Below are 27,160 nucleotides of genomic sequence, written 5' to 3' on the forward strand. Positions count from 1 at the left end.
TCAAGTTCATGTAGCATTGCATTTGCGCGTGCCGTGCAGATCTCAGGCTGGTCAGCTCAAGTGAGCATCATAACATGCCTGAATCGCAAATTGTCATAGTACAATGCTGGAACGAGTCACAATATTCGACGTTACATCAATGCTGCATAATACACAAGATACGTGTGCTTCAAGTTCATAATTCTGCTCTACGCCGGCTCGTGTCTCCCAAGGTTGTCGATGAAGTCTACATACAAGTTTGCCTCACGCACCGAGCTGATCCCCTCGAACAACTGCTCAGCATCATTGTCTCCGCTATCCGACCCATTGTCCCCATCTGAATCTATCTCCACAAGTCCACGGGCCCACGAGGGCAGCGGAACGCCATCATTCCGAGTGGCAGAACGCCCGATACGGACGCCAGAGGTGAGGGCACCGGTGAAGCCTGGCAATCGAGAGGTCTGTTCAAGGTGTGCAGCAATCCTCGCATGGATCGCATTGCGGTAACGCCATCGTTCTTTGAGCTCGTGTACGAGGTTTGGCGTACTCTCGGACGCTTTCTGTACCGCGTTGTGGTATTCGACGTGCTCATCATACATGAATGTGAGCAGCCGGCGGATCTCGACATTAAGTCGCTCGATTTCCTCATGGGCGCGCTTGATGTTGTAGTGCAGGTTCATCGCACGCCGGTTGGAGTACTGAGCCCAGGGTTGTTTGCGAATGTCGTCCCGGGTCTCTCGAAGAAGATCAAAGTCGGCGAGATTGACCATGTCAATCACCTCCGACCAGGTGAGCTGCGGACGTGGAGGGATCAGCTTGCTGGCCTTGTCATTGTAACGCTGTAAGCCTACTGCTTACCACACATCACCATACTTACCATATCGGGCTGTTGTGCAGTATGTACATGCCGGCGCCTCATTTGCTTCCGTGCTCGAACGTCCCCGGACTCGGACATTCGAACCACCATCATCTCCCGCTCTTCCGTTCCCGTTCATCACCCCATATATCCTAGCTAGACCACACCATCCCCGTCTCCGAATAACATAGCCCGTTCCTGTTCTTGCGTCTGACGCCTGAGCTGAGTGTGCCCTGCCACACCTCCGGCGGCAGGCCTTCACTTTTTTTTTGAACACCGAACGTAAGCCGTGTACCCATACGTCACCCTCCACTGCACTGTTCCGCATCCGAAACCGCTCTGCAACGACGACGCTGATAGGGCGGCTTAGCTGTCCTCAACTGTGCCGAACCGTTTATACGAACCGCATCCGACGCTGCCGTGCATTCGTCCTCTGGGCGAGTGCCACCCCCCTTCTGAACCGTCTATCATGCCGCCTCGTGCAAACACACTCCGCCCTCGCGCGGCCGCTCGTCCACCACCGGGTGCGGACGCCCGAGCGACGACTTCGCACCGGCCTCCGTCCACGTCCTCCCCACTTACGCCGCCACCTGGGGACCAGTCCTCGCCAAGCACCCCGCCACGGGGGGCGGAGAGACAACCAGTGACGTCAGGAGGGCTGGACTCCACCGTAACTCAACCAACTGTCCCCAGTCCCCGCCAGGGCACTCCCGTAACGCGTCCGCTGTCACCTGCACGTCCGAAAACACCCGAAGTCATAAAGACTCCACCCGTCTGGACGCTTTCCGATTCCACTTCTGACTCTGACGACGACCACGTCTCGCGCACCATGACGACCAACGCTCACCGCTCGTCCTCCTCGCTTGCCACCGTCGAGTGGGACAACCCGTCGAAGGCGCCGACACTGCAGGATGGGGCTCTCAGTCCCGAAGTGCTCGACACCTTCGAAAACTATTGCCTGCATTTCTTTGGCAACAAATCCGTTCCCGCGGCAGACCAGACCCGTCTCGTGGCTGGTCGCATCATGATCCCACGTGTCCTCGCCTGGACCGCGCTGAGGCGCACGGAGCTGTACGCTATGACCTTCGCGCAGTTCATGGCCGCTCTACGAAAGAACTTCCTGGACGCTCGCTGGGAGGACACCACGCACCGAAAGCTGAAGCTTATGCGCATGAAAGACGACGAGCCGTTCGAGGAGTATTGCGTTCGATTCGAGAACATGAACGCGATCCTCAAGGGAACTGCCCACCACCTCGACGACGCCGCGATCATCGAACAACTCGCCGTCTCCGTGTCGAAGGCACTCGCCTCCCGTCTGCATACCCGCGCGGACAGCTTAAAAGACGCAAAGATCGCCGGACTGCGCGACTGGAGGACCGTGGTCCAATCCATCGACGAGGAACGACGCGCTCAGCTGGCCGACTTCGAAACGGTCAGCCGTAGGGGTCGCGAAGAGCGGCGCCCGCAGACACTGTCCGAACCTTCCCGCCGCACGAACACTGCTGCGAACAGTCGCGCCTCGAGCACCCGTCCCGACACGCCGACGTTGCCGAAGCTCACCCCGGACGAACTGCGACTCCTCGACGCCAACGAGGGTTGTCGTAAGTGCCGCCGTTTCTGGGTCGACCACCGGGCCAAGCAGTGTCCCAATGACTTCCCAAAACCGACCGGGTACCGTACCGTCCTTGACCCAAGCTGACGCCGACTCCGCCCGCAAGGGAAAAGGGAAGGCAATCGCGGCCGTGCAATCAGCCCAATACGAGTCCGAAGACGAGAACGAACAACCGTCCGCATCGGCACGCCCCGTCGCCGTCGTCCGCGGCATGCACGATGTCGTGCCGTACGCATCGTCGAACATGGCCGACGATGAAGACGCTGACAAATCGGACTCGGACGAGTCGCACTGGGTGAGTCCGTCCGGTTCGTGTCCGCCTGTCATCGCGGCTGTTGCGCCGTCGACAGTGAACGAAAGCATCCACTCCCCTCACCTTGTCTGGGATGCAGTCGTTCACGCGACGACTACAGCTGGTGATGCAGTGCCGGTTCGGGCATTAATTGACAGTGGGTCACACCTAGTGCTGATTCGCGAGGACCTCGTGAACAACGCGTCCTGGCGTCGGTATAAGCTACCCGTCCCGCAAACTGTCGAGCTCGCCATGACGGCTCAAGAACGAAAAGCAACGGTCACCCTGACCGAGTACGTTAAAATCCGTCTCTCTCATCCCTCTTTTGCATGGTCTTCTCGCTCCGTCCGTGCCGTTGTCACACCCGGCCTGTGTGTTCCTGTCATTCTCGGTCTACCCTTCCTCGTTAAGAACCGCGTGGTCGTTGATCACGCCGCCCGTACCGTATTGTCGCAAAACGCTGGGTTTGAACTCATGCATGGTGTATATTACCGTCCTGTAACGTTGCCTCCCCCGCCGCCACCCACTGTACAACAGTTAGAATCAGTCATGTCCAATAGATCGGCCGTTTTGGGGGAATTGCAACAAACAACGGCGCAACGTCGCGTGCGCGCCGATCTGTCTGCACCGCGTCCCTGTAATGCCATTAGTGCAATCAGAAACACCATAGAATGCCTGGCCTTGAAGCAGCAATTACAGCGGCGCAGCAGCTCTGTTTTACACGATTTCAAGGAGGTGTTCCAACCAATACCTCATGCGGACATGCTACCAGATGACGTGCACTGTCGGATCAAGCTAAAAGATGCAAACAAGCTGATTTCGTCCCGCTCATATGCGTCTCCGCGCAAATTTAAGGATGCTTGGTCCACCTTGATCCAACAACATCTGGAAGCTGGCCGCATTCGTCCGTCTAACTCACAACACGCTTTGCCTGCCTTCCTGATACCTAAGGCCGACCCAACTGCTCTCCCGCGGTGGGTAAATGACTACCGTCAACAGAACGCAAATACTGTGCCAGATAACTTCCCCTTACCTCGCGTGGATGATGTACTCGCCGACTGTGGTAAAGGGAAGATCTGGAGCAAGATGGATATGACGAATGCCTTCTTTCAAACTCGCGTTCACCCAGACGATGTACCCCTCACGGCAGTGTCCACGCCACTAGGGTTGTATGAATGGCTTGTAATGCCTATGGGTTTACGCAACGCGCCTGCCATTCACCAGCGGCGCGTAACTGCTGCGCTTCGTCCCTACCTCGGGAAATTCTGTCACATCTACTTGGACGACATAGTCATTTGGTCTGATACGGTCGAGGAACACGATCACCACGTGCGTCTTATACTGCAGGCATTAAAGGACGCTCGTTTGTACGTGAACTTAAAGAAATGCGAGTTCTTCGTTACAGAGCTGTCCTTTCTGGGACACCACATTTCCACTGATGGCATCCGTCCACAAACGTCCAAGACGGATCGTATCCTTCAATGGCCCCGCCCTAAGAGTGCGAAGGACGTCCGTGCCTTTCTCGGTCTCGTTCGCTATGTTGCCACGTTCCTACCGCACCTTGCTGAGCACACGCGCGTCCTCACTCCCCTCACTACCAAAGAAGCCCAAGCCAGCTTCCCCGATTGGACCGATGCGCACCAGCACGCCTTTGAAGCCGTGAAACGCCTCGTCACCAGTACTGAATGTCTGACCGTTATCAACCATGATAATCACGGCGATAACAAAATATTTCTCACCTGTGATGCCAGTGACTGGCGTACCGGCGCCACACTCAGCTATGGTCCCTCATGGGAAACTGCCCGTCCTGTCGCGTTTGATTCTACACAACTCCGTGACGCCGAGCTTAATTACCCTGTGCATGAAAAGGAGTTGTTAGCAATTATTCGCGCGCTGAAGAAATGGCGGGCGGATTGCGTGGGTGAACACGTTTACGTGTACACCGACCACCGCACGTTGCAGAATTTTGACGGTCAGAAAGATCTCTCGCGGCGACAGTTGCGCTGGCAAGAGTTCTTGTCCCAATATGACATCTCCATTGTGTACATCCGCGGCGAGGACAATACGGTCGCTGACGCCCTGTCAAGGGTACCCCCTAACGCCTTCCCTGATGAACAGGCATCGACCGTCGGAGCAGTGCTGTCGGTGCAGGCCGATCCCGTTCTTCTGAACGATATCCGTGCCGGTTACGCCCGCGACGACTTCTGTGTCAAACTCGCCGCAAACGCCACATCAACGCCCGGCGCGCAATGCATTAACGGACTCTGGTACCTCGGGGACCGCTTACTCGTACCACGAGTCGGTAACGTCCGGGAACGCCTGTTTCAGACGGCCCATGACACACTTGGACATTTTGGTGCGGATAAGTCTTACGGCTCCCTGCGCAATGCATTTTACTGGCCCAACATGCGCCGAGACCTTGAGCAGGCGTACATCCCTGCGTGCCAGGACTGCCAGAGAAACAAGTCACGTACAACGAAAGCGGCTGGTCCGCTGCATCCCCTGCCCGTTCCCGACGACCGCGGGTCCTCCGTTGCCATCGATTTTGTCGGCCCCCTGCCCGAGGACGACGGTCACAATTGTTTGATGACCATTACCGACCGCTTGCACTCCGATGTCAGGATCGTGCCCACACGCACGGACGCCTCCGCGGAAGATGTCGCTCTCCTGTTCTTCAATCACTGGTATTGCGAGAATGGACTGATGTTTGAGTTGATCACTGACCGCGATAAACTCTTCGTCTCCCGCTTCTGGCGCGCCCTCCACAAGCTGACCGGAGTTAAACTGAAGATGTCAACTTCGTTTCATCCGCAAACAGACGGCTCGAGCGAACGTACGAACAAAACCATCACTCAATGCTTGCGGTATCACGTCCAACGCAACCAGAAGGGCTGGGTACGCGCACTCCCGTGTGTTCGTTTCGACATTATGTCGGCCGTGAATGCAAGCACAGGGTATAGCAATTTTCAAATCCGATTTGGCCGTGCTCCGCGTGTCCTGCCACCGTTGGTAGACACCGTGAGTCGTCCAAACGCGTCCGAGGAGGAAACAGCTGAACAGGCTGCTGAGCGAGTCACGCGCGAAGTCGCTGAAGACGTCGCGGATGCGCGCGACTGTATGCTTGCGGCGAAGGTACACCAGGCGGCTTTCGCCAACCGGTTCCGGGGTGTCGAGAGGCCATACGCTGTGGGCGACAAGGTTATGCTGAGTACGCTCAATCGGCGTCGCCAGTACAAGGCCAAGGGCGAACACAGGGCGGCGAAATTTTTCCCGCGCTGGGACGGTCCCTACCGAGTGATCCGTGCTTACCCCGAAACATCTACCTACGAACTGGAACTCCCGCCTACGTCCAAGGCGTTTCCCGTCTTTCACAGCTCCGAGCTGAAACCCCACGTGGAAAATGACCCTACCCTCTTTCCGGATCGCCACCTCGACCAGCCTGCTCCCGTGCTTAATGATGCCGGCGAGGAGGAATACTTTGTGCACCGTATCTTGGATCAACGCACCTACCGCCGCCAAAGACAACTCCTCGTCCGCTGGAAGGGATACGGTCCAGAACACGACTCCTGGTTACCCGCGTCCGAGCTCGACGACAACGCCGCGCTCGATGATTGGGAGGCTCTCCAGAAGGTCAAGGGTGGGTCAACCACGCGGTAGCTTTTCCCCACAGGGGTTTTTGATGCACCCGTGCTGCGTACCCGTTGGGTTGGAAGGAATTACATTACACTACTTACCTAACTACTCGCTGCTCGCCATAGCCCCCCCCCCCCGCTCGTTCTTCACTGCCCGGGAGGGTGTAAGCCTACTGCTTACCACACATCACCATACTTACCATATCGGGCTGTTGTGCAGTATGTACACGCCGGCGCCTCATTTGCTTCCGTGCTCGAACGTCCCCAGACTCGGACATTCGAACCACCATCATCTCCCGCTCTTCCGTTCCCGTTCATCACCCCATATATCCTAGCTAGACCACACCATCCCCGTCTCCGAATAACATAGCCCGTTCCTGTTCTTGCGTCTGACGCCTGAGCTGAGTGTGCCCTGCCGCACCTCCGGCGGCAGGCCTTGCATCAGGAAACTGTGCAATCTCTGACGGTATGTGTGTCTGACAGTCGGCCTTCAGAGCTTCAGAGCCTATCAGAGCACTCCAGACATCATAACTCGTCAGATCACTTCATCTGGCCTCAGATAGTGCCAGAGTGTCAGGTAGCACAGTACGTCAGACAGCAGAATCATACATTTCGTCAGGAAACCCCTACTGTATGAAAATAGGTGCAAAAGCAATGAATTTTGAGTCTACTACAATCATCATAATATCTATGTTTACACGTCCTATGTCTACACGTCGGAGCACAGCCTGAGTGTGTAGGTGGGGGGGGGGACTTACTGCTCTCACGACACGTCGGCGGCATCGCCAAGATCTTTTCCATCCTCATGTGGAGTGCAGACGGACGTGAGGGTCGCAATCCTCGTTGATCGCATCAGTGGAGGGCTGTGGCTATAAGATGCATGGACAAAGGGTCAGTTAGATTGATTGCTGCGTTGGAGAGGTGAGGGCGGTGAAGGGACGCGGCCTAAGGGAGTGGGCACGTCGAGCCCGGGAGAATGAGCGCCGGGGAGCTCTTGGATCTACGTGATACACAGGCTGCGCGTGAGGGGCAGGACTGAATGTGGGGGCACATACATCGAGGGCTGTCCATAGCTCGGAGGCGGGGAAAGCCGTCGCGCTATATCTGACTTCGAGGTGCGTTGGGCGCGGCAAAGGCATGGCGGCGCGCATTTCGGGTGCGTGGCCGCCCGCTGAGGCACTGGTTTTCGACGCGGACCCGGGTCTTGCATGCAGCTCAGGGCGCGTGCAAGGCAGCGGTAAGAGAGAGTAGGAAGCGGTACAGACACAAAGATGCGCAGCAGCTTACCCAGTAGTCCTGCAGTCTTGCCCCAGCCAGCACGGTGGCGAGATCGGCGCGGCGGACTGCCCAGCCACGGCGCATCGGGACATATTTGCGCGACGGGCGTCGACTCACCGATGGGTGCGACTGCAACTGCTGAACAAAGAAGGCGGAGGGCAGGGCGCAGACAATGTAGCAGCGTCGTAGAGGCACACGCACCTTTCTCGCGCATCCTCTCCACATCCCTTTCGCACTCCGTCCCCACTACTCGCTCTTGCTCGATTGAAACCGTGGCCACGCGCGCCAGTCTTGGCGATGTCGAGGCTATGAGACGTATCATGAAGCGCGAGAAAACGAAGACGTTCTGCACGGGCTCGTCCACGCTCGGGCGGAAGGCGCACAGCGTGCGGAACGTCCCGTGGAAGTCGAGGTCGAGCAGCAGCTGGCAGAGCTCTGCCACGTCAGGAAGGGTGGTGCCAGCGGAGGCCGATGAACTGCGGCTGGTCAGAGGGGCGGGTAGGCCGGTGGGCGGGTGGGTGCTCAGCGCTCAATGGCCAAAGAACGGGTGGATGCGCGAGCGGGAGGTGGTAGAGGGTAGAGGACACGAGCGTCGATATGGAGGCTGCGACTCGGAGGCGCGGTTGAAGTGCTAAGCGCCTCAGCCACGTCACGCTACTGACGCGCGCTTGCTACTTTCCTCGCACTTCACCACACGTCCGCCCCTGTCCGCCCTCGGCCTCAGCACTCTCACCGCAATCTCTTACCTTCGCCGCATCGCCTTCTTGCCGCCTACCTCGAGAGCAAGCGTGCGAGTCCGTCCGTAAGAGACGTCGGCACGCGAATCGACGCGCCACGCACCCCACAAGCCGAGCATGGCCCAACAGCCGTAACTAATACCCCAGCGATGCGCAAAGAACACCGTGACCAGGGGGCGAAGGATGGGCAGGAAGGAAGGAAAAGATGAGTACATCGTCCTCATCTCACCCAGAGCCTCCGATGTTTGGCGCGCCGCCCATGCTCTACGATCCCGCGCAGTCAGCGCAGCAGCAGGACCAGCGTGGCATGTCGGACTACGACGTGTGGGCTGAGAGCTTCGGCGCCCAAGGCGGGCAGTACGCAGAGGTCGGTGCTACTGGCTACGCCCAGGCGGACAGCGTGTCCCATCTCGAGTACGGGCAGCAGCGCCGGGCATGTCCTGCAGTCGTCGCGGCGTGGCGGCTACGCGAGCGTGACGCCGCCGAATATGTCGTCTATGCCCGACGGCACGTCTTTCTCTCAGCAGCAGCAGCAGCTACGTCTCAACTTTCCCCAGCAGGACTCACTTGCAGCCGTCGCAGGCGCAGCCCTAGGCTCCCGCGCGACAGGGCATGCAGACGAGATCGTCAGCGCAGTCGGTCCCGACCGCGGACACGATCCCTCAGCAGCGCTGCTAGTTTGCAGAGTACCGCCATCTGGACCAGCTAGGCACGCCCGCGCCTGTGCCGTCGTCGTACATCGCAACAGGCAGCACGCCGACGAGCGACATTAACAACTTATCGTTGTCGCCCGTTTTGTGAGGTGCAGACCAGAGCCCAGGTGAGTACACTGCGACACAGACGCAGAGCATGACGCGCAAGCAGAGGAGTACGACGAAGCTGGTGAGCCAGAAGACGCGTGAGCACAACGGACGTGCTGAGCAAGTGCCGGAGCATTAGTACGTATGGTGGGCAACTGTAGTACCTGTTGAACCGTCTATAGTGTCTATAGTAACGGAGATATATTTTTGTTAAACATATGATGACATCTGAAGTAACTGAGAGTCTGATGCATTCTGACCACTCTGGACCACTCTGGACCACTCTGATGTTCTCTGACAATCTCTGATGCTCTCTGAAAATCCTGTCTGACAACAACAATTCACAAAAAGTTAACACCTTGAGAACTGGCCGGATGAGCCATTCTGATGCAATCTGAAGCGTTCTGAGCGCTTATGAAGCCCCTGACAGGGCCCTCAGAGGAATTGCACGAAATCCTGATGTTCAAACGCTTGAGCACTTTCTTGATTGCCTCGGCCCGCGTCTTCAACGCCTTAGAAATCTTCTCGCGCAACTTATAACCTGCGGATTTTGGTCATATATCTGTACATGCGCAGAAAGGAATGTGGGCGTTACCGGTACCGCTCATTCCGGCCTTTGTCAGTTCGAACAATCGCTGGACGATAAGGCGTTCGAGTTCATCAAGTGAGCATTGATACTCGCGCAGGGTCCAGAGCTGGGACACTTCTTGATACTCAGTGCTGCCAGGTAACCACCGCTCGGCAATCTGCAATTCCCGCTCGTATGCCCGACAGTCATCGTCGGAGGCGAAGTAACGATTGGCGGCTCTTGTACGATTCCCTCGAAAACGCGCGACTTCTTTCGTGGTATACCCGGAGATGTTCGCCTCGACCTTGTGTAGCTCGTTGTTGGCAGTGACCAGCTTTGAGCTAATCGACCGTCAGATGTGTATCGCTCATGATTGGCCAACATACCTTGCTTCCTCTAAGCGATGCAGCGCAGCAAGGTATTCAAGCTTCCGAGTGACTTCAGGTGGCTCGTTCTTGCGGCTATGTATGTACTCCCTCTCCTGCTTCAGATACTCCTCGAAATCCGCAGGGCTGACCCTCAGCTCCGCAGATAGAGACGCCAAGACTTCACCGTCGTCGGTGATGATGTTGAGCGCCTGTCGGTAATTGTGGTAGATGAACGTGCCTGAAGTACATCGCATCAGCATCAAGCCTACTTGATTAGGAGTTGTTGATGTACCTGAATCGAGATGCTTATCTTCGCCCCAGAAATAGAAGAACTCCTCAATTGTGTTAGAGTTCGTGGGCCTGGAACCCTAGACTCGGGGGCCGGGCTGCCTGTGAACTCGACGCTTGGTGGTCGCGGCGCGACCGGGAAGGTGTCGTAGTGTCGTCGTGAGGTCGTGAGCGAGGCGAGGAGCTCCCGCTGGCGTCGTAGCAGAGCGAGGAGCGCTGCTGTCGTCGTAGCAGGGCGAGGAGCCGTGCCTAGAGGTGAGTCCTAGAACTGGCGAGGAGCCAGGTCGAGGGGGAGTCCTAGGCGAGGCGAGGAGCTCAAGCCGAGAGGGGATGCTGAACGTACTCGGACGGCGCGGTGTCGCACACGGACGAGGTGGTGGTTCAGCAGTAAGAATGGATCACTTCCCAAAATGGAAGTCAAGTGGCTAGGTACATGGAGATAAGATGAGATGTACACTATCAGTTCATAATCTAATCTAATCAGTGGGCATAGTGATGCCCACCCATAACAGTGCCCCCCATTATGAAGTGCATAGTGTGAAGGTGAGGGGTCAGATTAGAGCAAATGAAGAGTACGAGTGAGCATAGAATAGAAGGTGAGAAAAGAACAAGAGAATAGAAAGAAAAAAAAAAATTTGGGCTCCGCCACGCGAGGCTGAGCTGTCCCGCAAGTACCGCATCCCGAGCATTCAGACTTGCCGTGCATCCGCCAAAGCATACAGGCTCTGTCGGTCAAGCCCTCACAAGCTCGGCCAGGCTCCACTGACCTCCCTCGCCTGTAGCAGCTTTGCCATCTTCCCTAGGCAAGGCTGTGCTACTTCCTGCTTGTACTGCGTCCCTAGCTGTCATCCTCGCGGAGGATCTGCGCATCCCTCGGGCTAGGGTCGGCTAGGCCCTGGCATACCTGCCCCCCGTACCCTATCCTCCCCTACCCCCAGCCCCCCAATCTCAAGTTGGAAGGAACCGAGTAAGGGAGTTTCGGCTCGAGATTCCAATGAGAAAGGTGGTGAGGATAGAGGAGCAAAGTCGAGGGTGGGTGGGCTGGGACAAGACAAAGGTGTCGGGAATGATGCCCCCCAGGGTTCAGACAAGGCGTGGAGCAAGGCGAGCACGGGCTCGAGCTTCCCAGATTTCGCGCCGTAGGGCAGCTTCCTCATTTGCAATGGCCGCTGACTCGGGAGAGTCCTCTGTGACGAGGCGCGAACACGTGCGGACCTGCCAAATCCTGCGCCTGAGTTCCTCGTCTAACCCAGCTAAGTCTGGCTCCTCCTTGCGGGACGGAGGGACGGACGCGAGTGAGTCGGGCGGATGGCTAAGGCGCGGCGTAGACACAAGCACCGGTCTGCAAGACGAGGCAGACGAGGGGAGGCTACCGGGCAAGCGGTGATCTCGCACAGCCCGGCAGCCATCCCGTAAGTTGTCCGAGCTTGACGTCTTGCGTGCAGTCGAGAGACTGGGGCGAGAAGCGGCGGCCAGACACGCAGAGTCGGGGGAGGCGCGAGCGTCGAGGGGCGCGGCGGTGGGAGTGGTGTGCTTGCCGAGCGTGCCGTCCGCGTGCCGGTGCGGTGCTTGACACATTGGTGGACCGTCGTGTTCGCGCGGCGCAGATGCGGGTACGCCGAACGAGGGAGACGCGAGACGGCGGTGATCGCGCTCGACAGACGCGAGCGCAGCCTGTTCGAAAGGGCGCGAGGGCGGCCGCGAGTCGGGCGAGTGACGAGGGAGCAACACAGAGGCGGATGCCGGCTTGCGAGACGACGGAGGGTCGGACGCGTCGAGAAGGAGTGCGTTCGCGCGAGCCGGTCCGTCTGCGCGCGATGAACTGGCAGGTGAGGAGAGGCTACCGGGCGCGCGGTGATCTCGCACAGTCCGGCGGCCTCCCCGTATGTCGTCCGAGCTTGAAGTTTCGCGGGTGGTCAAGGGACTGGGGCGAGAAACTGCGGCAGGACGCGCAGAGTCGTGCGCGCCGTTCGCGTGCGGGCGCGCGGCTTGCCGTACTGGCTGGTTGACGTGTCGGCGGGGTGCGGACGCACGCACATCGGACGAAGGCGAGGGCGCGCCGGCGCGAGGACTGCGCGCCGGTTGGATCGCGTCGGCAGGTGGGGCGCGCGCGCGGTGCGCTGGAGGAGCGGGCGACGGCGGAGGGCGGCAGGTGCGATCGACGGGGACGTGCTGGCCGTGCGAGGGCGGACGCGTAGGGCGTATGCGAGGAGACGGAGGTGAAGGATGCGGGACTGGGGTACTCACCGTGACTGTGCTGTCTCGTACTCCCGCCGGTCCAACTTCTCTCCCCGTTGCGGATGCGCGAGGGAGCCCCCCAGACGAACGCGTCGGGGCAGCTTGCGCAACGGGTGCGCGCTCCGTTGAGTACCTCCCCTGGCGTGCCCTCCGCGCTGCTTCCGCGGTTTGTCTCTCACGCTCGTGGTGCGCGCGTACGACGATTCGCGCACGCGAGCGCGGTGAGAGAGCATCGGCGGCGGGCGGAAGCTCGGGCGGGGGTTCGTCGAACGGGCAGGGGCGAGCCGGCTGGTCGTTGCGTTGCGCGAGTGCGCATGCTTGTTCCTCGCGTCGCGCGGCGGCCTGGGCCTGGGCTTCGAAGAAAGCGTGGACGGCGGCTCGCCCCCGCGAGCGCGGCGAAAGAGCGCGAGAGGGTGGACGGCAGGGCGATGGGGCGTGAGCCCATTCAGCGGAAACACCTGTCATCATGGGCTGGCCAATGCCTGCAAATAGCCCATGGTATAGGCGGGCCGACGTTGGCCGATTGTGCCCAATTTGCCTGTCATATTAAGCGGGCGGCGGGTCGGCGCCGCCCATCGGCATGTGTCTCGGCCGAGGATGTAACGACCAACAGTAGGTAGGGCCGCTTGTCATTGCCGGTTTTAAATGCATTGGCCAGCCGACCGTCGGCTGAGATGTCTGTATAGCCGGTTGGTCTGAAATGAGATGGGTGGACGGATGGTTGGTGGGGCCGATGCTCATGGGCTTGGCCGGCTCGGGACGGGCTATGGTAGCGGTGGTGCTTATGCGCACTGAGCCTGTATGGATTGGCCAGCCGATGCCCGGCTGATGCGTCAGGTGGGCGTCTAGTTGACGAGAGACAGGTGGGCGCAGGGTTGGCCTGACCTATGGGCTTGGGCTCGGCCGGGCATAGTAGGAGTGATACCGTGGCGGGTCTGAAATGACATAGGCGGGTGCAGGGTTGGCCTGACCTATGGGCTTGGCCTCGGCCAGGCGGGTGTGGAGCCATGGGAGGGAGCCCCGTTTGATAGTGCGATCCATTGGCCAGCAGACGATCGGTTGGGAGGCTTCCGGTGTCAAGACCTGCCAAAAAGGATGGGCGGGCGCAGAGTCGGTGTAGCCGACGACCAAACGTTAGGCCCAGGTTCTGGGGGTGAATCTGTGTAGCATGATGCCTCAGCGGATGTCCGTTGGCCAGTCATCTGTGCCATTCACCTCACATCTTGCTGACACGACTGGCCAGTGGACATCCGCTATCTTGCGTCCTGTCATCACACTGGGCCCATCACCCTTCGGTGGCCGTCCAAGGAAGTCCCATGTATGTCGTCTCTTCTCCATGGAGAGCAGTCTCGCCTTTTAAGTATGGTATCTCGTCTTTTGGTACCAGAGGTCCACTCTTCGAGACACCGTCCCGTCTTTTACAGATGGACGTCCAGTTTAGAGGCGGTATGGAACTCAATGGTACATTTCAAGCATTTCGCTTATACCCCCGGATGCATCGACATGCACTGCATCAGCCTCGTCATTAGGTACCTCCGTCTCTTCCCGCTGCAGTGCCCGCTTTGGAGGCCACCGTCTCTACCACTGGGCATGAACAGACGACTTTTCAACAGACGGTGAAGGATTCATCTCCAATGGCAGGCGTCGTTTGCTGGTTAATATGTTCTGCCGGTACAGTGCCGGTGTGTTAGGCAACCAATTCATCCGAGTCCGTCTGAGCATCTTTGGAGCCGTCTGTGTTACGTGATAAGTCAGGCAATCCCATCATGGCTGCACACCTGATGTCAGGTGCACCCATTGTATTGGTACGGCCAATATCGGCTGGCCCTATTACATTGGCACGGCCGATCTCGGCTGGCCCCATTGTATGAGCACAGCCGATATTGCTTGGCCCCATCGCATTCGCACAGACGATATCGGTTCAGCCCATCGCATTTTGCGGCTATGCCAGCTCAGGGAGCCAAGGTTTCAATGACGAGATTAGGCCCCACCCGTTCGAAAAGCGCATGGGCAGAGTCCGGCCGGTTTGAGGTGCGAGCCGCTTTAAAGACTTCGACAGTACGGAAGCACAGTCCGACTAATGAAACGGAAGAGGTGGGCTTGGCAATTTCTTGCGTCGCACAATGTACATTTATTTCTATCGTCTGCAAATATCGTGCAAAGGACTGCCCCATTTGCTTCGTTGCAAACCCGCCTGCACCTCAAGACGCCATCCACCGTCCGCTGCAAACGAGTCGCTCAGACCCAAACACGTCCTTCTAAATCTCACTGAACGGTGCATTCCCCTTCAACTGTCCAAGTGCCTGCATGTTCAGTACCGATGAACGGAAAACATATCGGCTCTCGATATGTTCCCGTTCATCGGCGTCGATTATGAAGACATGTGGGCAATTGACGCTGCTACAGCCCTGAAGAGGGCAACACATCGTTCCAAATCTCCCTGAACAGTGCATTCCCCTTCAACTGTCCAAGTGCCTGCATGTTCAATACCGAGGTAGGGAAAACATATCGGCTCTCGAGATGTTCCCCTTCCTCGGCATAGAATGTGAAGACGCATGGCCAGCTACAGTCCTGGAGAGGGCAACACGTCGTTCCAAATCTCCCTGAACGGTGCATTCCCCTTCAACTGTCCAAGTGCCTGCACGTTCTATACCGAGAAAGGGAAAACGTTCCCATTTCTCGGCATAGAATGTGAAGACGCATGGCCAGCTACAGCCCTGGAGAGGGCAACACGTCGTTCCAAATCTCCCTGAACGGTGCTTTCACCTTCAACTGTCCAAGTGCCTGCATGTTCAGTACCGAGATATGGAAAACATATCGAGAGATCGACTCTCAATATGTTCCCATATCTCGGTATTGAATGTGAAGACGGATGGCCAGCTACAGCCCTGGAGAGGGAGCGGGGAAAGAGACGGCACACAAGGCATGTCGTTCGCAAATCTGTCGGCCCTTCTTATATACGCGAGACGATCCTCGCCTTTGTAAGCCTTTCTATATATACGCGAGGCGATCCTCGCCTTTGTAAGCCTTTCTATATATACGCGAGGCCAACCTCGCCTTTGTAAGCCTTTCTATATTTACCCGAGGCCAACCTCGCCTTTGTAAGCCTTTCTATATTTACCCGAGGCCAACCTCGCCTTTGTAAGCCATTCCATACATTGGACATTCTATAACCTTCGGCGACATAGGATGTAAATGAAGCTCTTGTTGGGTTCCGCTTGTAGGTGGCCCGCTCGTTGCTGGTCTCCCCGTTGCTGGCACGCTTGTTGCTGGCCCGCTCATTGCTGGTCCGCTTGTTGGCAGTCCGCGTGTTTCTGGTGCGCCGGTCCGCCATCTACATGGCGACTTGAGAGATCAAAGCAGCGTAAAGACCAGGCCACAGACTTTCGCTTCTTCACCTTTTGCTTCTTGACAGAACACATCAGGCGGGTTGCTCGGGTTGCATCTCGATGCCGTCACTGACGTGCAGAGAAGCTGAGGCTATTATGGTAATGGGTCTGCCATTGTACGGTCAAATTTATCTCAGTTTCAATTGCCTTGGGGCGGCACAAACCTTATGTACATGCATCTCAACAACGAACAACCAACCCACCATGTGCGACCGCGACTTCTACGTTTGGCACGACAACCTTTGCGTGCTGCTCCAACTGCTCAAATTGTCAGTTGAAGCCATTCAGCCCTGGTTCAAGGGCTTTGACGAAGTGGAGGAAAATGATATGTAGGCGGTTCTATTGACTTGCATGCACAAACTGACATATCACTACAGCCTTGACCATAGGGTCATGCTCGTACATATGGTGGGCCAGCACGTGCTCCGAAAGGAAGTCATCACGAAGGACGGCAAGCGCCGCACGTGGACCCTCTACGCCCAGGCCTCTCCCGTCCAAGATGAATATGTCTTGCGTTGGCTTGTCGCCCTCGTGAACGACAATAAGTCTCAGCATGCCGATCCATCTGGAGACGAAAGGCTTGCCAGTGGCTCCATCCAGTGGCTTAGCGACCTCGTCAATGAAAATGACGACGAAGACGGTGCCAGCCGCAGTGAGGACGGTGAAGGCAATGCCAGCGGTAGTGAGGGCTGCGGCTACGAAGCCTACGATGCTGGCAGCGGCTGGGATGCGGACATGGAAGAGGCGGAGATGGAGGAGCTGGAGATGGAAGAGGCGTGAACCGAAAAGGCGGAGACGGCATGCATCACTGCGGTTGCGGCCACGGAAAAGACGGAGGCGGAGCGCGTCCATGGGGGCACGCTCTGAGTTGGCACAGTATCATTTGGTTTATATTCATTCATTTCTTGGGGAATAAATGCGGTGGCTCCTCCGCTTTTATATAGGCGGTCAAAAGACGCAGGCGAGAGGCCCTTGGCTTGGTCATTCCATTCAGCCGGTCCTTGCAAGCCATTCACGTGGTCACCCCCAATGCTCAAATGGATGTCAGCCGACTGATGCTCATGCGCCCACATGGGGCGGTCACATCATTCCGCCTCTTGTTCACGCGTGGCCTGGACGACGCTTGACTGCCTCATGATCATTGGAAGCGGTCTGCCACGGGCTAGATTGACCAAATCTGATTGCACATGGGCACAGCATGGGCACCGCATGGGCACCGCATGGCCTTTGCCGAATGCCTGCGATCCCTATTAAATGTGCCTCAAATGAAGATTTCAACCTCGTCTCGACAGTCATGTCACGACGCGGTGCAAAATGGGTGCCGTTGGGCTCAACGCAGAGGCCAACGGTGATGCACATGGCTGTCAAAAAGACGAAGACCGGAACAAGGCACAAGATGGTTCCAGTCCGGGATGCCCCGAGCGCTGTGCATCCCCCTGCAGGTGCATCCAGGGCAACAGCAGCCGCAGAGATTTCGGACCTAGGGAATGACCAGCCCATGCCTGACTTGGGGGAGATTATTCAGTTGGGGCCAGAGAGCCGGCGAAAGACGAAGGCATCTGGAATGGTGAGTGGCTGGGATGGCTGAAGCAGTTGCTGATGCCAGTGCAGACTCAGGCCGACTTTATCCGACAATGGTTGCCAGTCCGTGACCAGGTGCTTGCCCGCCTGCTCGAACTGGAAGGGCCGCAAGATAGACGAAGATGTGTCATGTGCAGCCAGGAGTGGAGTCCATGGAGATGCGTGGACTGCGTGGGCCGGCCAAGCCTGTGCACCGATTGCTGTCTGAGTCGGCACAGTGCCGAATATCTTCACCACCTGGAGCGGTGGGAACCGAGGGAGAGACGAACGGTCCCAACAGGCCCGCCTCCAGTTTGCGCCGAAATCATAGAAGCGGATAGTGAAGAGGCGCCGTCAGAAGAAGCGGAAGACTGGGTCGATGAACCAGAATTTGGGGCCGGACAGGGAGGCGACCCATCAATGGAAGGTTAGACGGAAGTCTCTCGTCTTATTGACGATGACGTCTCTCATTGCCAGGACAGGTTATTTCAAGGCCAGCTCACTACTTGCCGCTGGTCTGCGCATCAACCTTGGGCATGGGAACTGGCGGTGTCCAATTGAAGATGATGCTTCGCTGCGGAAGCTGACGGTGGTTGATATCACTGGCGTCCATTCAGTCTGCGCCGCCATGTGCAAATGCCAAGGGGCGGATCCGGAGGCCTTCCAGCTGCTCTCGATGGGTCTATATCCTGGATCTTTCATCCGCCCTCGAACTTGCTTCACGTTCCGCGTCTTGGACGATTTCCTGCTGGCCAACAAAGTTTCTGGAATGGCAGCTCAGAGCTACTTCGAACGGTTGCGTCGCCTATCCAATGCCGCCTTTCCTCAGCGAGTGCCGGTTCGTCGTCCATCATCCTACGAGGCAGCAGTCTGACACCTCCCAGGATCGCTATTGCGAGCTTCTCCGCTGCAGCCGACAGTGGCGCAATCTCAAATATCGCAAATGGCGTGGGTATGGGCATACAGAAGAAGAACTTGGACCGGGAAGACTGGCACTGAGCTGCGTAGCCTGCCCTCACCCCGGCGTCAATCTCGAAGCAGACTGGGAAAGAGACGTTGATTCGTGAGTGGCGATCTCGAAGAAGCGGCTAGAGCCTTAATGCCACCGTGCAGCTGGAAGCATATGGCGTCGTTTGTCATGGACGGCAATTTCAGCGCGGAGCATTTGAAGATGCGTCGACCAGCGGACGACATCCCACTCGCGGATGGGCAAGGGTTTATGGTCACCGATGGGCGGTATAAGGAGCACCTCAAAGCGGCGGTGGACGTGCGCGAGGTGAGCTGCCATTGCACAGCCGTATCCTGGGTGCTGACTGCAATTAGAAATCAAACTGCCACGCTCACCGAGCCGTCAATCAGGCAAACGCCGATCGCCACGATATGGAAGCTACGGGCATTGGCGCCGTCGCCTGTGGAAGACACGGCTGTTTCATCCCGCATTCCGTAGTCGATTTTCAGAAAGGCGAAAGGTGATGATTGAAGCCCGTCTCAGGCGCCAGGAATTCATTTCTCGCCAGGCAGATGAATATGGACTACACTTCAGGCACCCCCTTCTGGGACCTACTTAGCCCCATCCTTCTGACCGCTAGAATGTGGCTTACAAGCCTTATTGGGCTGGTCCTACCAGACATCTGGGACATGGCCATGGTCTCAAGGGTGGTCCTTCCCATTTTGGGACCTGTTCTGGGCTTGGGAATGTGGGCTATCCCTCTGTCATGCTCCTACATAGACCATTCCCCTTGTGCTCCCTGTGGGACGTGCAGCATGTCCCATGTCCCAGTCACAGGTCACATGGTGCCAGGGGGTCAGTAGCTCAGTGGGACATCCCATGTAGGCACAGTATGTGTTTCTATTATGCTACATTGTCTGGAGCTCTTCATCAGTAAATCTCCAAGTCCATGCACACCAGCAATAATCCTGGTACAGACCTCATTGTATGCATGTGAACTTCAAATGCCATCACTGCTGCATGCACTCAGTTACAGCAACCAAAATGTGGTAATATAAGCCTGCAAAGCCATGGGGAGCCCTCTGTAAGCTATAGCCTGCAATTCAACCTATTAAAATCTGCTGTACCAATGCAACACAAGTGACCTGGCATACTTGGAATGATGCCATCCCATGTTGTTACATCTGAGCATCTATTTGACTGTATATAGGAGACTTTTACTTTGAAGTCCAAAGATGTCACACAATGGTTAGAACAGACAAGAGGATAGATTGCACAGCTCTGTATGAGCTGCACATATACATGCAACGAACAATACCAGACTGTAGACAATCTAATACATCACTCTGCACACCAAGTCAGTGGTATGGGTTGGTTGTCATCAGCGCATAAATGTGATTTGTGTACTACTCCAACATATTGATGTCAATCTGAGATTATATTGACTTGAAGTGAACCCTGTAGCAGCAGCAACATGTAATCTGGTATTAGACTATGCCCAGAGTAAAATCAGTGTGTAACTTATGGATCATGACATTGCAATGCATCAGCTATGATATGTGAGCAGCAAGGCATATTCATATCACTCACTACAATACCCATTCTTTGGATTCTAGTTGTTCGTGGTCCATGAAATTTAATAGTTCATGACTTCATGTGATAGTAAGTCAAATCACTATATCAGTGGTCAGCTAGAGGAGTCAAATAAGTCCATGACATGCTGATCACATGGAGGTAAAAGGTTCCAATATATTGAGCCTTGATCATTTCATGCCATACAGTGGTTTACAATGATCATCCCATATTTGCATGGGCTTCCCATACTATATCAACACAGGTCTTCCCATACCATACATTGGTCTGTATTGGTCTTCCCATGTACTCATGGACTTCCCATACTATATTGACACAGGTCCTCCCATATACTCATGGACTTCCCATATTGATCAACACAGGACCTCCCATACCATACATTGGTCTGTATTGGTCTTCCCATGTACTCATGGACTTCCCATACTATATTGACACAGGTCCTCCCATATACTCATGGACTTCCCATTTGATCAACACAGGACCTCCCATACCATACATTGGTCTGTATTGGTCTTCCCATGTACTCATGGACTTCCCATACTATATTGACACAGGTCCTCCCATATACTCATGGACTTCCCATTTGATCAACACAGGACCTCCCATACCATACATTGGTCTGTATTGGTCTTCCCATGTACTCATGGACTTCCCATACTATATTGACACAGGTCCTCCCATATACTCATGGACTTCCCATTTGATCAACACAGGACCTCCCATACCATACATTGGTCTGTATTGGTCTTCCCATGTACTCATGGACTTCCCATACTATATTGACACAGGTCTTCCCATGTACTCATGGGCTTACTTCAGGACTTCAATTGCTTTCAAGCTGTTAAGGCTCACTACATTACTCAAACACTAACATCAGGTACAGTCAGGAATTCTAGCTCCTCAGTAATAGGCATCCTGTGCTTCATCTGGATCAGCATACTCGTACTCCTCTTCAGCACCATAACGGGTATAATCTTTGCGCCCACTACTGCGACTTGGTCCTGCAACAGGCCCACCATAACTTGATACCTGCTCCTGCCGGTGTCTCGATGGGCCAGCAGCATGCATATTCTCATACCTTAGTGTTGCTGTAATTGGACCAGGGGGTCGAGCTTCCCATTGAATCATCAGGACGGTGTCACACACCAAAAGACTATAAAATACGTCACTCACGTGCTGGCCTAAGACTGGAAGGACGACTGGAAGGACGGCTCCCCTGCCTGCTTGTACTGCCGTGGTAATTCTCTGTGTGTACAGCTGAACGAGGGTCATGGTCCCAGTGTGGTGCATGTGCCTGACTCAGATGTGGACCAGCCAGTGCACCACGGTCCGGAGGAATTCGCGGATGCGAGGGAGCCTGGACAAGTCCACGATCACTATACTGCGACACACGATATGCGTCTATGCCGTGGCCGTGGTCAGACTACCAACAATTGACCTGCTGCAGAGCATATTGACATACCAGAACGCGACATGTCACGGTGTGAACGCGCGCCATCAATGGACCGACTATACGTCACTTCTGCATTCCGTCCAGGATCCCCGATGTCTTCTTCAGTAGCATCCGGTATGGGGGATAGATAGTGACGTCTTGGCTCTGCAGTGCGACGGGGGTAGTAATCCTCGTTGCCTCGCGTGGTGACATCTTGACGAGTCATTTTGATCCCGTCACGGCCACGGTGGCGATACCTAACGTTTTCGTCACTGTCATCACCATGTCCTTGCAGCGCCGCACCCTTGGTAAGAGACTTCGGAGGCAAGCGATCTTCATTGCGGTGGGCGCCTGGAATACGAGTGTCCGTCTGAACGCTATGTCCGGAGCGGCTGGGAGAACGCCCTTGTGGCGATGTATGTGGCCGGCGACGTTTCGGTGGCGACGCGCGAGGTGACAACGGAGGTGTGTGCTCCATAACATCAGGGCTCTCCTCATCGGCATCGACGTCGATGACCTCGGGAGATCGGCCCCGTCGCCGAGGCTTGGGCCTGCCAGACAGCCGTGATGAGGCTTGAATGAGCGGTGCTACAGGGTTCGCACTTTCGCGACCACTGCCAGGGACTCGGCGCTGCGAAGACTTTGATTTGCCTGGGCGGGAAGCTTTGGTGTACTCCGAGGAGTCGCGTAGGGTTCGCAAGTTCCAGCCCGAAGTGTCGCGGACAAGCGGGATCAGCGCCACTTGCTCTGGATCACCGGTCTTCAATAAATCCTTGTCCTCTACAGTCCGCGATCATTGGGAGGTCAGTAACGGCATGTTGTGTGAATAATAAAGGACTTACGTGACGGCCATTCCACAACTGTTGGATACCGAGTGGCTGTTCCGTTCTTGCGGTTAACGTAGGGCTCGCAAAGCTGGCGGAGCTCTTCCTGGCTCAGGCGCTTCACGTCAAAACCAGGACCAGGAGGCGGAACTCCTTCGGCCCAGTTGTCGATCCGTATTTGCTTCTTATATGCGAAGTTACACCAATTCTCCCACGGCATCTTCGTGGCCGTTTCATCAAGCTCCTCTGCATAAAGTTAATATCACAGCTACAAGCAAGAACATACGACTTACGGAGCTGAAACATCAAGACTTGCCCTATCATCTGGCGATAGAAATCCCGGGGACCTTGCCCCACCCTCGGCTTTGTCCGAACACCGTTGGCATCCTCCGAGCCGATATTCAAGCTCCAGCCATCACTCGTGAGCTCACCGCGTCTATCATAGTGCATTAGTACTATAGTAGACGCATACTACACTCGTAATGTATGACGTACTTGAATGCCGTTGTGAGCATGTCGAGTATCTTGCGCACGTTGATGTTGTTGTCCTGGATGAGCTGACGAACATTGTCCGAGCTCCCAAATAGGGCCGACATTTGGATAGCCGCGGGATCGGAGCCAGTGTAAACAATCGCGCCGACGACTTCCACGTCCTCAAGATTGCAATACGAAGCAGCCTTGCGAGCTGTGTCAGTAATCAATGACCAGACATGGGGCTGCATATGACGCACAATGGCAGTAAGCTGGTCGCGCCAGGCCTTCATACGCGAGGTAATGGACCGTGTCGAACGGGGCTCTGCAAGCTTCTCCTTCTCGTTCTCCTCGCACCATGCCACTATGGGCTTCATCACAAGAGCGTGGCTGATTTCGTCCGAGGACTCAATGTCCGCAAACAACTCTTTGTATGCGCGATTCGACTTTTGACGGTACTCCTCAGCGGACACTGTACGAACAACGTCAGAGCCTGCAGAACAATACATGGAGGTTAAGATACTCACTGCCTTCGGGTTTGGGATGGTGTGCTTTGTACCACTTCCTGTACATGTTTGCGGAGTTGGGCCCACGAGAACCCTTGACTCCTAACCCTGCTGCTACTAGAATCTCACGTCGCGGTTTGCCATACTTTCGTGCGAGCTCCTCGGCTTCCTCGATAATACGTGTGCCAAAATCACTGATCTCCGCCTTCGCAGAATCAGACAGCGGACCAGGCTTGTTCTGCGGTGGCGGCGGCTGCTCGGCCCAGTCTTCGAGCGGTGGAGAGTCTGCGTTACTCGGTTGATAGGCATCGGCGCGACCCTTTCCTTTGTCTCGCGCTGACAGCACTGGAACCGGTGCTCCTGCGGGCTGGATGCGACGTCGCTCAGGCTGCGGATGGATCATCTCGTCAGCGACGAGATCGTTTTGCATCTCAGCGTCGAGCTCCTCGTCCTCCTCCGACGTGTCAACGGTCTGACGAATGGCTCTCGCCTCGCGTTTCTTCCTCTCCCTGATAGTCGCGGAATAGTCACTTCCAGAGCCATCCGACTCACTCGCTGCTCATCAGATGTCAACACTTACGCGACAGCTGCTACGGGAAGAAGACTCACGGATATCCCTTTCCTCAGCTTCAGCACCATTCCCTCTGTCTTCTTCTTCATCACCCGGTTCGTCCTCTCCATCGTGCCCACCAACGTTGTCACTAGGACCAAACAGTTCGTCGCCGTCAAAGTGGTCCCCGTCATACTCCCGACTGGCGACCCGGTCCTGACCGACTCTCGAGGAACTGGAATGTAGAGCAGTCCCAGTTTGGGTTCGAATAGTACGTGGGGCGTCATCGGAGCTGTACGTGCTGTCGCGAGTGATTCTCGAGGAATTTGACCGTCGAGCAATCCTGGTTGGAATAAGGGCAGTGTCGTCGGAGCTGTGGCTGCGGTCGTGGTCAGGGTCATTGAGCGAGGTCGGTGCAATCGTGCGCGTCCCTGCAACCGAGGATGTCTTCGGGTTTGTTTCATCCGCAGGGTCAGGACTTGCCAGCGTCCCTAGTACTACTCTCTGTCCGGACAGGGCAGCACGATATGAGGGCTGAGGAACATCGACATAGGGAACGAGCCTGCGGCGAGGTTGTGTCTTCGGTGTGAAGACTCAATAGTCAGCAAAAGATGATAGGTTGACACATCGCGTCTCGGCTTACCTTTGTAGCCAGAGTGCCCTCACGCTCGTCATCCTCCTCCTCTCGTGCACTGTCCGACGCATCACGCTCATGGTCACGTCGATCCCGTTCATCACGCCCGGCCCATCCAGCGCGTGCATGTTGTTCGCCCTGTCCATCTTGCAGATTGTGCAAGTCGCGTTCCTCGCGTCTGTTCTGCTGAACACTTTCCTCACGTTCGTCCCGCTGATCGCGTTCGTCCCGCTGATTGCGTTCATCGTGTTCGTCCCGCTGACCGTACGAGCCGCGTCCATCACGGATGTCTCGCTGACCACGCGAGTCGTGGCCATGATCGCGCCTATCCTGCTGACTGTGACCGCGACCGTCCCACCGACCGCGACCGCGACCGTCCCGCTGACCGTGTTCTTCGCTTTCATCGCCACTGCCCTGTTGACTTGTTCTTCGTCCATCCCACTGACCACGCCCGTCGCGCTCACCGCGCCCGTTCTCCTCATCTCTGTCCTGCCTACTAGTGCGAGTGTCCTGCTCATCATGCCACTCCTGTTCAGCACGACCATCTCGGTTTCTGCGCACATCCCGCTCGTCACGATCACGGCGCTGCTCCACAGCAATAGCCGGTGTTCCTGGGTCAGGAACGTCATGACGAACCGACCGTGCCTGTCGACTACCTGAGGTGGCGTCAGATTGGGTCTCATTCTGGGCATCCTCCGCAATTTGCGACCTCCGAGACGTTGATGGTGTAAGCTATACAACAACGTCACTCAACTCAGCATGATCACGACGAGAAAGAACTTTATCTCACCTTGGGTTTTGCACCCGTTGCGTGCTCGGATGTAATCATTTGGCGATTGTCAGGAAAATCACCGCTCTGTTTCAACGATTATCACCGATGGTCTATAATATGGCTCGCCGAGCAGGTTTGGACTCATACCTTAGCAGTATGCGCGACTACACTCTCTTCTCTGGCGGCTGGCGTGGGCTGCGTCCGACGGTGATTCAACGTTGGGAATTCAGATAGTGTTCAATCACCTTACCTCGTCGTGCTCCTGTGCCCGTGTCCCATCACGGGACGTGCTCTCTACGTCTGCATCGCCTGCATCGCCTTCATGTTGAGAAGAGTTTGTCTGTTGGGTACCAGTGAGCACGGCAAGCATGGCGGCGGCTTCACATCAGACATACCGCACTTTGCGCTGATTTCCCTTTACCAGACACCCCAGTGTTGGTCCGCTTTGTTCCTGGATTCCGAGACGAAGCCATGGCACCAGTTGAATTGGATTCTGCCGGTTGTGCTGTCTTTGCGGACTTTTTGCTGGATGCCTGCTTCTGCACGGACTGGGACGAATGAGTGATCCAAATTGCGACGTGAAAGGCAGCCAAATTCACCTTCCCCTTCCCCGGTCGTCTACGCATGTTGCTATTACCAAGTTCGTCATCAGAATCGACATCGCGTTCAGCGCGGTTGGGGTCTCCACGGGCCAAAGCGGCATATGAAACGTCCTCGTCGGGCTTGCGGGGTACTTTGCGCACTCGACGAGTCGGAGCGTCGTGCTCCCCGGCGTCAGTGCTGCGCTGGCGCAATTCACTCATTGGAATGCTTTGAGAGCGTTAAGATGATGAGCGGAGGAGGTCCCGAGTCCGCGGCAGCGCGCGTTCATGTGGGCGGGAAAACGGAAGGGGTGTCGGGAGGGTGATACGATCCCGATCTCTTGGAACATTCGCTGACTGACGCGCGACCATGCTTCGGCGCGGCAATCGTGCAATGCGGGGTGGGGCGGTTAAACTTAGAGATAAATCGCAATGCCGTCAGCCTCACTGCGACAGGGAAGCAGAGTGCCTGGCCGATGGTTGCCCTTCACTCACATAGTCAGAATCTCCGCCTACGCTGGCAGCGTAGCAAGAGCAAGTCCCGCCGCTGTCCCCGCTGCCCGTGAACATGCAAAGGACCGTAAGGGACCGCCCACTTGTAGCCACACTAAAGGTGACCACATGGCTGCAAACAGGGGCAAAGCGCAGCCAGACGAGTCAGTGACGAAAGTAGAGATAGCGAAAATGTGCTTGCGTACCCCTGATTTGATTCATTTGTTGGCTAGCTGCTCCAGCTGACCGTGCCAAGTGTCATGAGCACGCCCGTCGGCCAATCGTGATGGTGAGATGGAGCGTACACTTGCACGGACTCGAATCACAACTTCAAGAGACTAGATTCCTGCTGCCGGTGCTTCAGAATCCGGAGTACTACGTGCAATGGTTGCTGAATGTCGGCCACAATGTATATGCTGGTATGGTATTCAGCATGGTGTGCGAGACGACGATACATGTGGATACATTACCATTCTGATGACCTACGCCATTGAGGATGTCGGCTGGGAAAGCGCGCTGCGTGTTCAGCCACGGACGTTCGAGTTTGTCATTGGCGAGCGATATCCGATATCGCACTGCAACGGTCAACGACGCTGAACTATGCGAACTTGTGGGCCTGAATGCACACCACGAACATAGCAGGAATCACTTTGGAAAGCCTGATATCAAGTCAGACTCCGAAGTTAAGCACTACCACTGGCAATAGGACACGACAAGTACTCACTAGACATGAACCCCCTAGTGGACATCGAGCAAGAT

The 27,160-nt window shown here is 56.2% G+C and overlaps 7 protein-coding genes across 7 annotated transcripts; 3 read left to right on the forward strand and 4 right to left on the reverse strand.

Annotated features, from left to right (window-relative positions):
- Positions 1–401: 401 nt before the first annotated feature.
- C8Q71DRAFT_695669 (uncharacterized protein) lies at positions 402–824 on the reverse strand (the record flags this gene model as incomplete). Its single annotated transcript, XM_047919911.1, has 1 exon — positions 402–824. A coding segment is annotated over one exon (423 nt), but the record flags the coding sequence as incomplete, so codon positions are not given.
- A 7,145-nt stretch (positions 825–7,969) lies between these two features.
- Positions 7,970–9,095, forward strand: C8Q71DRAFT_720547 (uncharacterized protein; the record flags this gene model as incomplete). The annotated part of the gene is made up of 2 exons (XM_047921371.1): positions 7,970–8,225; positions 8,560–9,095. The coding sequence occupies 2 exons, from the start codon at positions 7,970–7,972 to the stop codon at positions 9,093–9,095; spliced, it is 792 nt and encodes a 263-aa protein (XP_047784276.1).
- Positions 9,096–9,644: 549 nt separating this feature from the next.
- On the reverse strand, positions 9,645–10,364 carry C8Q71DRAFT_693872 (uncharacterized protein; the record flags this gene model as incomplete). The annotated part of the gene is made up of 3 exons (XM_047919892.1): positions 9,645–9,727; positions 9,782–10,095; positions 10,141–10,364. Coding segments are annotated over 3 exons (621 nt in total), but the record flags the coding sequence as incomplete, so codon positions are not given.
- Positions 10,365–11,416: 1,052 nt separating this feature from the next.
- Positions 11,417–13,113, reverse strand: C8Q71DRAFT_904149 (uncharacterized protein; the record flags this gene model as incomplete). Its single annotated transcript, XM_047928839.1, has 1 exon — positions 11,417–13,113. One exon carries the CDS (start codon positions 13,111–13,113, stop codon positions 11,494–11,496), a length of 1,620 nt encoding a protein of 539 aa, XP_047784278.1. The 3' UTR covers positions 11,417–11,493.
- Positions 13,114–16,241: 3,128 nt separating this feature from the next.
- Positions 16,242–16,817, forward strand: C8Q71DRAFT_853718 (uncharacterized protein; the record flags this gene model as incomplete). Its single annotated transcript, XM_047926970.1, has 2 exons — positions 16,242–16,366; positions 16,415–16,817. 2 exons carry the CDS (start codon positions 16,242–16,244, stop codon positions 16,815–16,817), a joined length of 528 nt encoding a protein of 175 aa, XP_047784279.1.
- Positions 16,818–18,225: 1,408 nt separating this feature from the next.
- Positions 18,226–19,070, forward strand: C8Q71DRAFT_794366 (uncharacterized protein; the record flags this gene model as incomplete). The annotated part of the gene is made up of 4 exons (XM_047925532.1): positions 18,226–18,435; positions 18,482–18,660; positions 18,711–18,873; positions 18,921–19,070. The coding sequence occupies 4 exons, from the start codon at positions 18,226–18,228 to the stop codon at positions 19,068–19,070; spliced, it is 702 nt and encodes a 233-aa protein (XP_047784280.1).
- A 2,585-nt stretch (positions 19,071–21,655) lies between these two features.
- Positions 21,656–26,131, reverse strand: C8Q71DRAFT_853720 (uncharacterized protein; the record flags this gene model as incomplete). Its single annotated transcript, XM_047926971.1, has 14 exons — positions 21,656–21,784; positions 21,834–22,351; positions 22,414–22,641; positions 22,689–22,831; positions 22,891–23,072; positions 23,127–23,338; positions 23,394–23,927; positions 23,982–24,501; positions 24,566–24,694; positions 24,760–25,212; positions 25,476–25,523; positions 25,579–25,668; positions 25,724–25,876; positions 25,928–26,131. 14 exons carry the CDS (start codon positions 26,129–26,131, stop codon positions 21,656–21,658), a joined length of 3,543 nt encoding a protein of 1,180 aa, XP_047784281.1.
- Positions 26,132–27,160: the final 1,029 nt, after the last annotated feature.

This window comes from Rhodofomes roseus, assembly GCF_022264815.1.
Source record: "Rhodofomes roseus strain CIRM-BRFM 1785 chromosome Unknown C8Q71scaffold_2, whole genome shotgun sequence".
Taxonomy (NCBI): Eukaryota; Fungi; Basidiomycota; class Agaricomycetes; order Polyporales; family Fomitopsidaceae; genus Rhodofomes; species Rhodofomes roseus.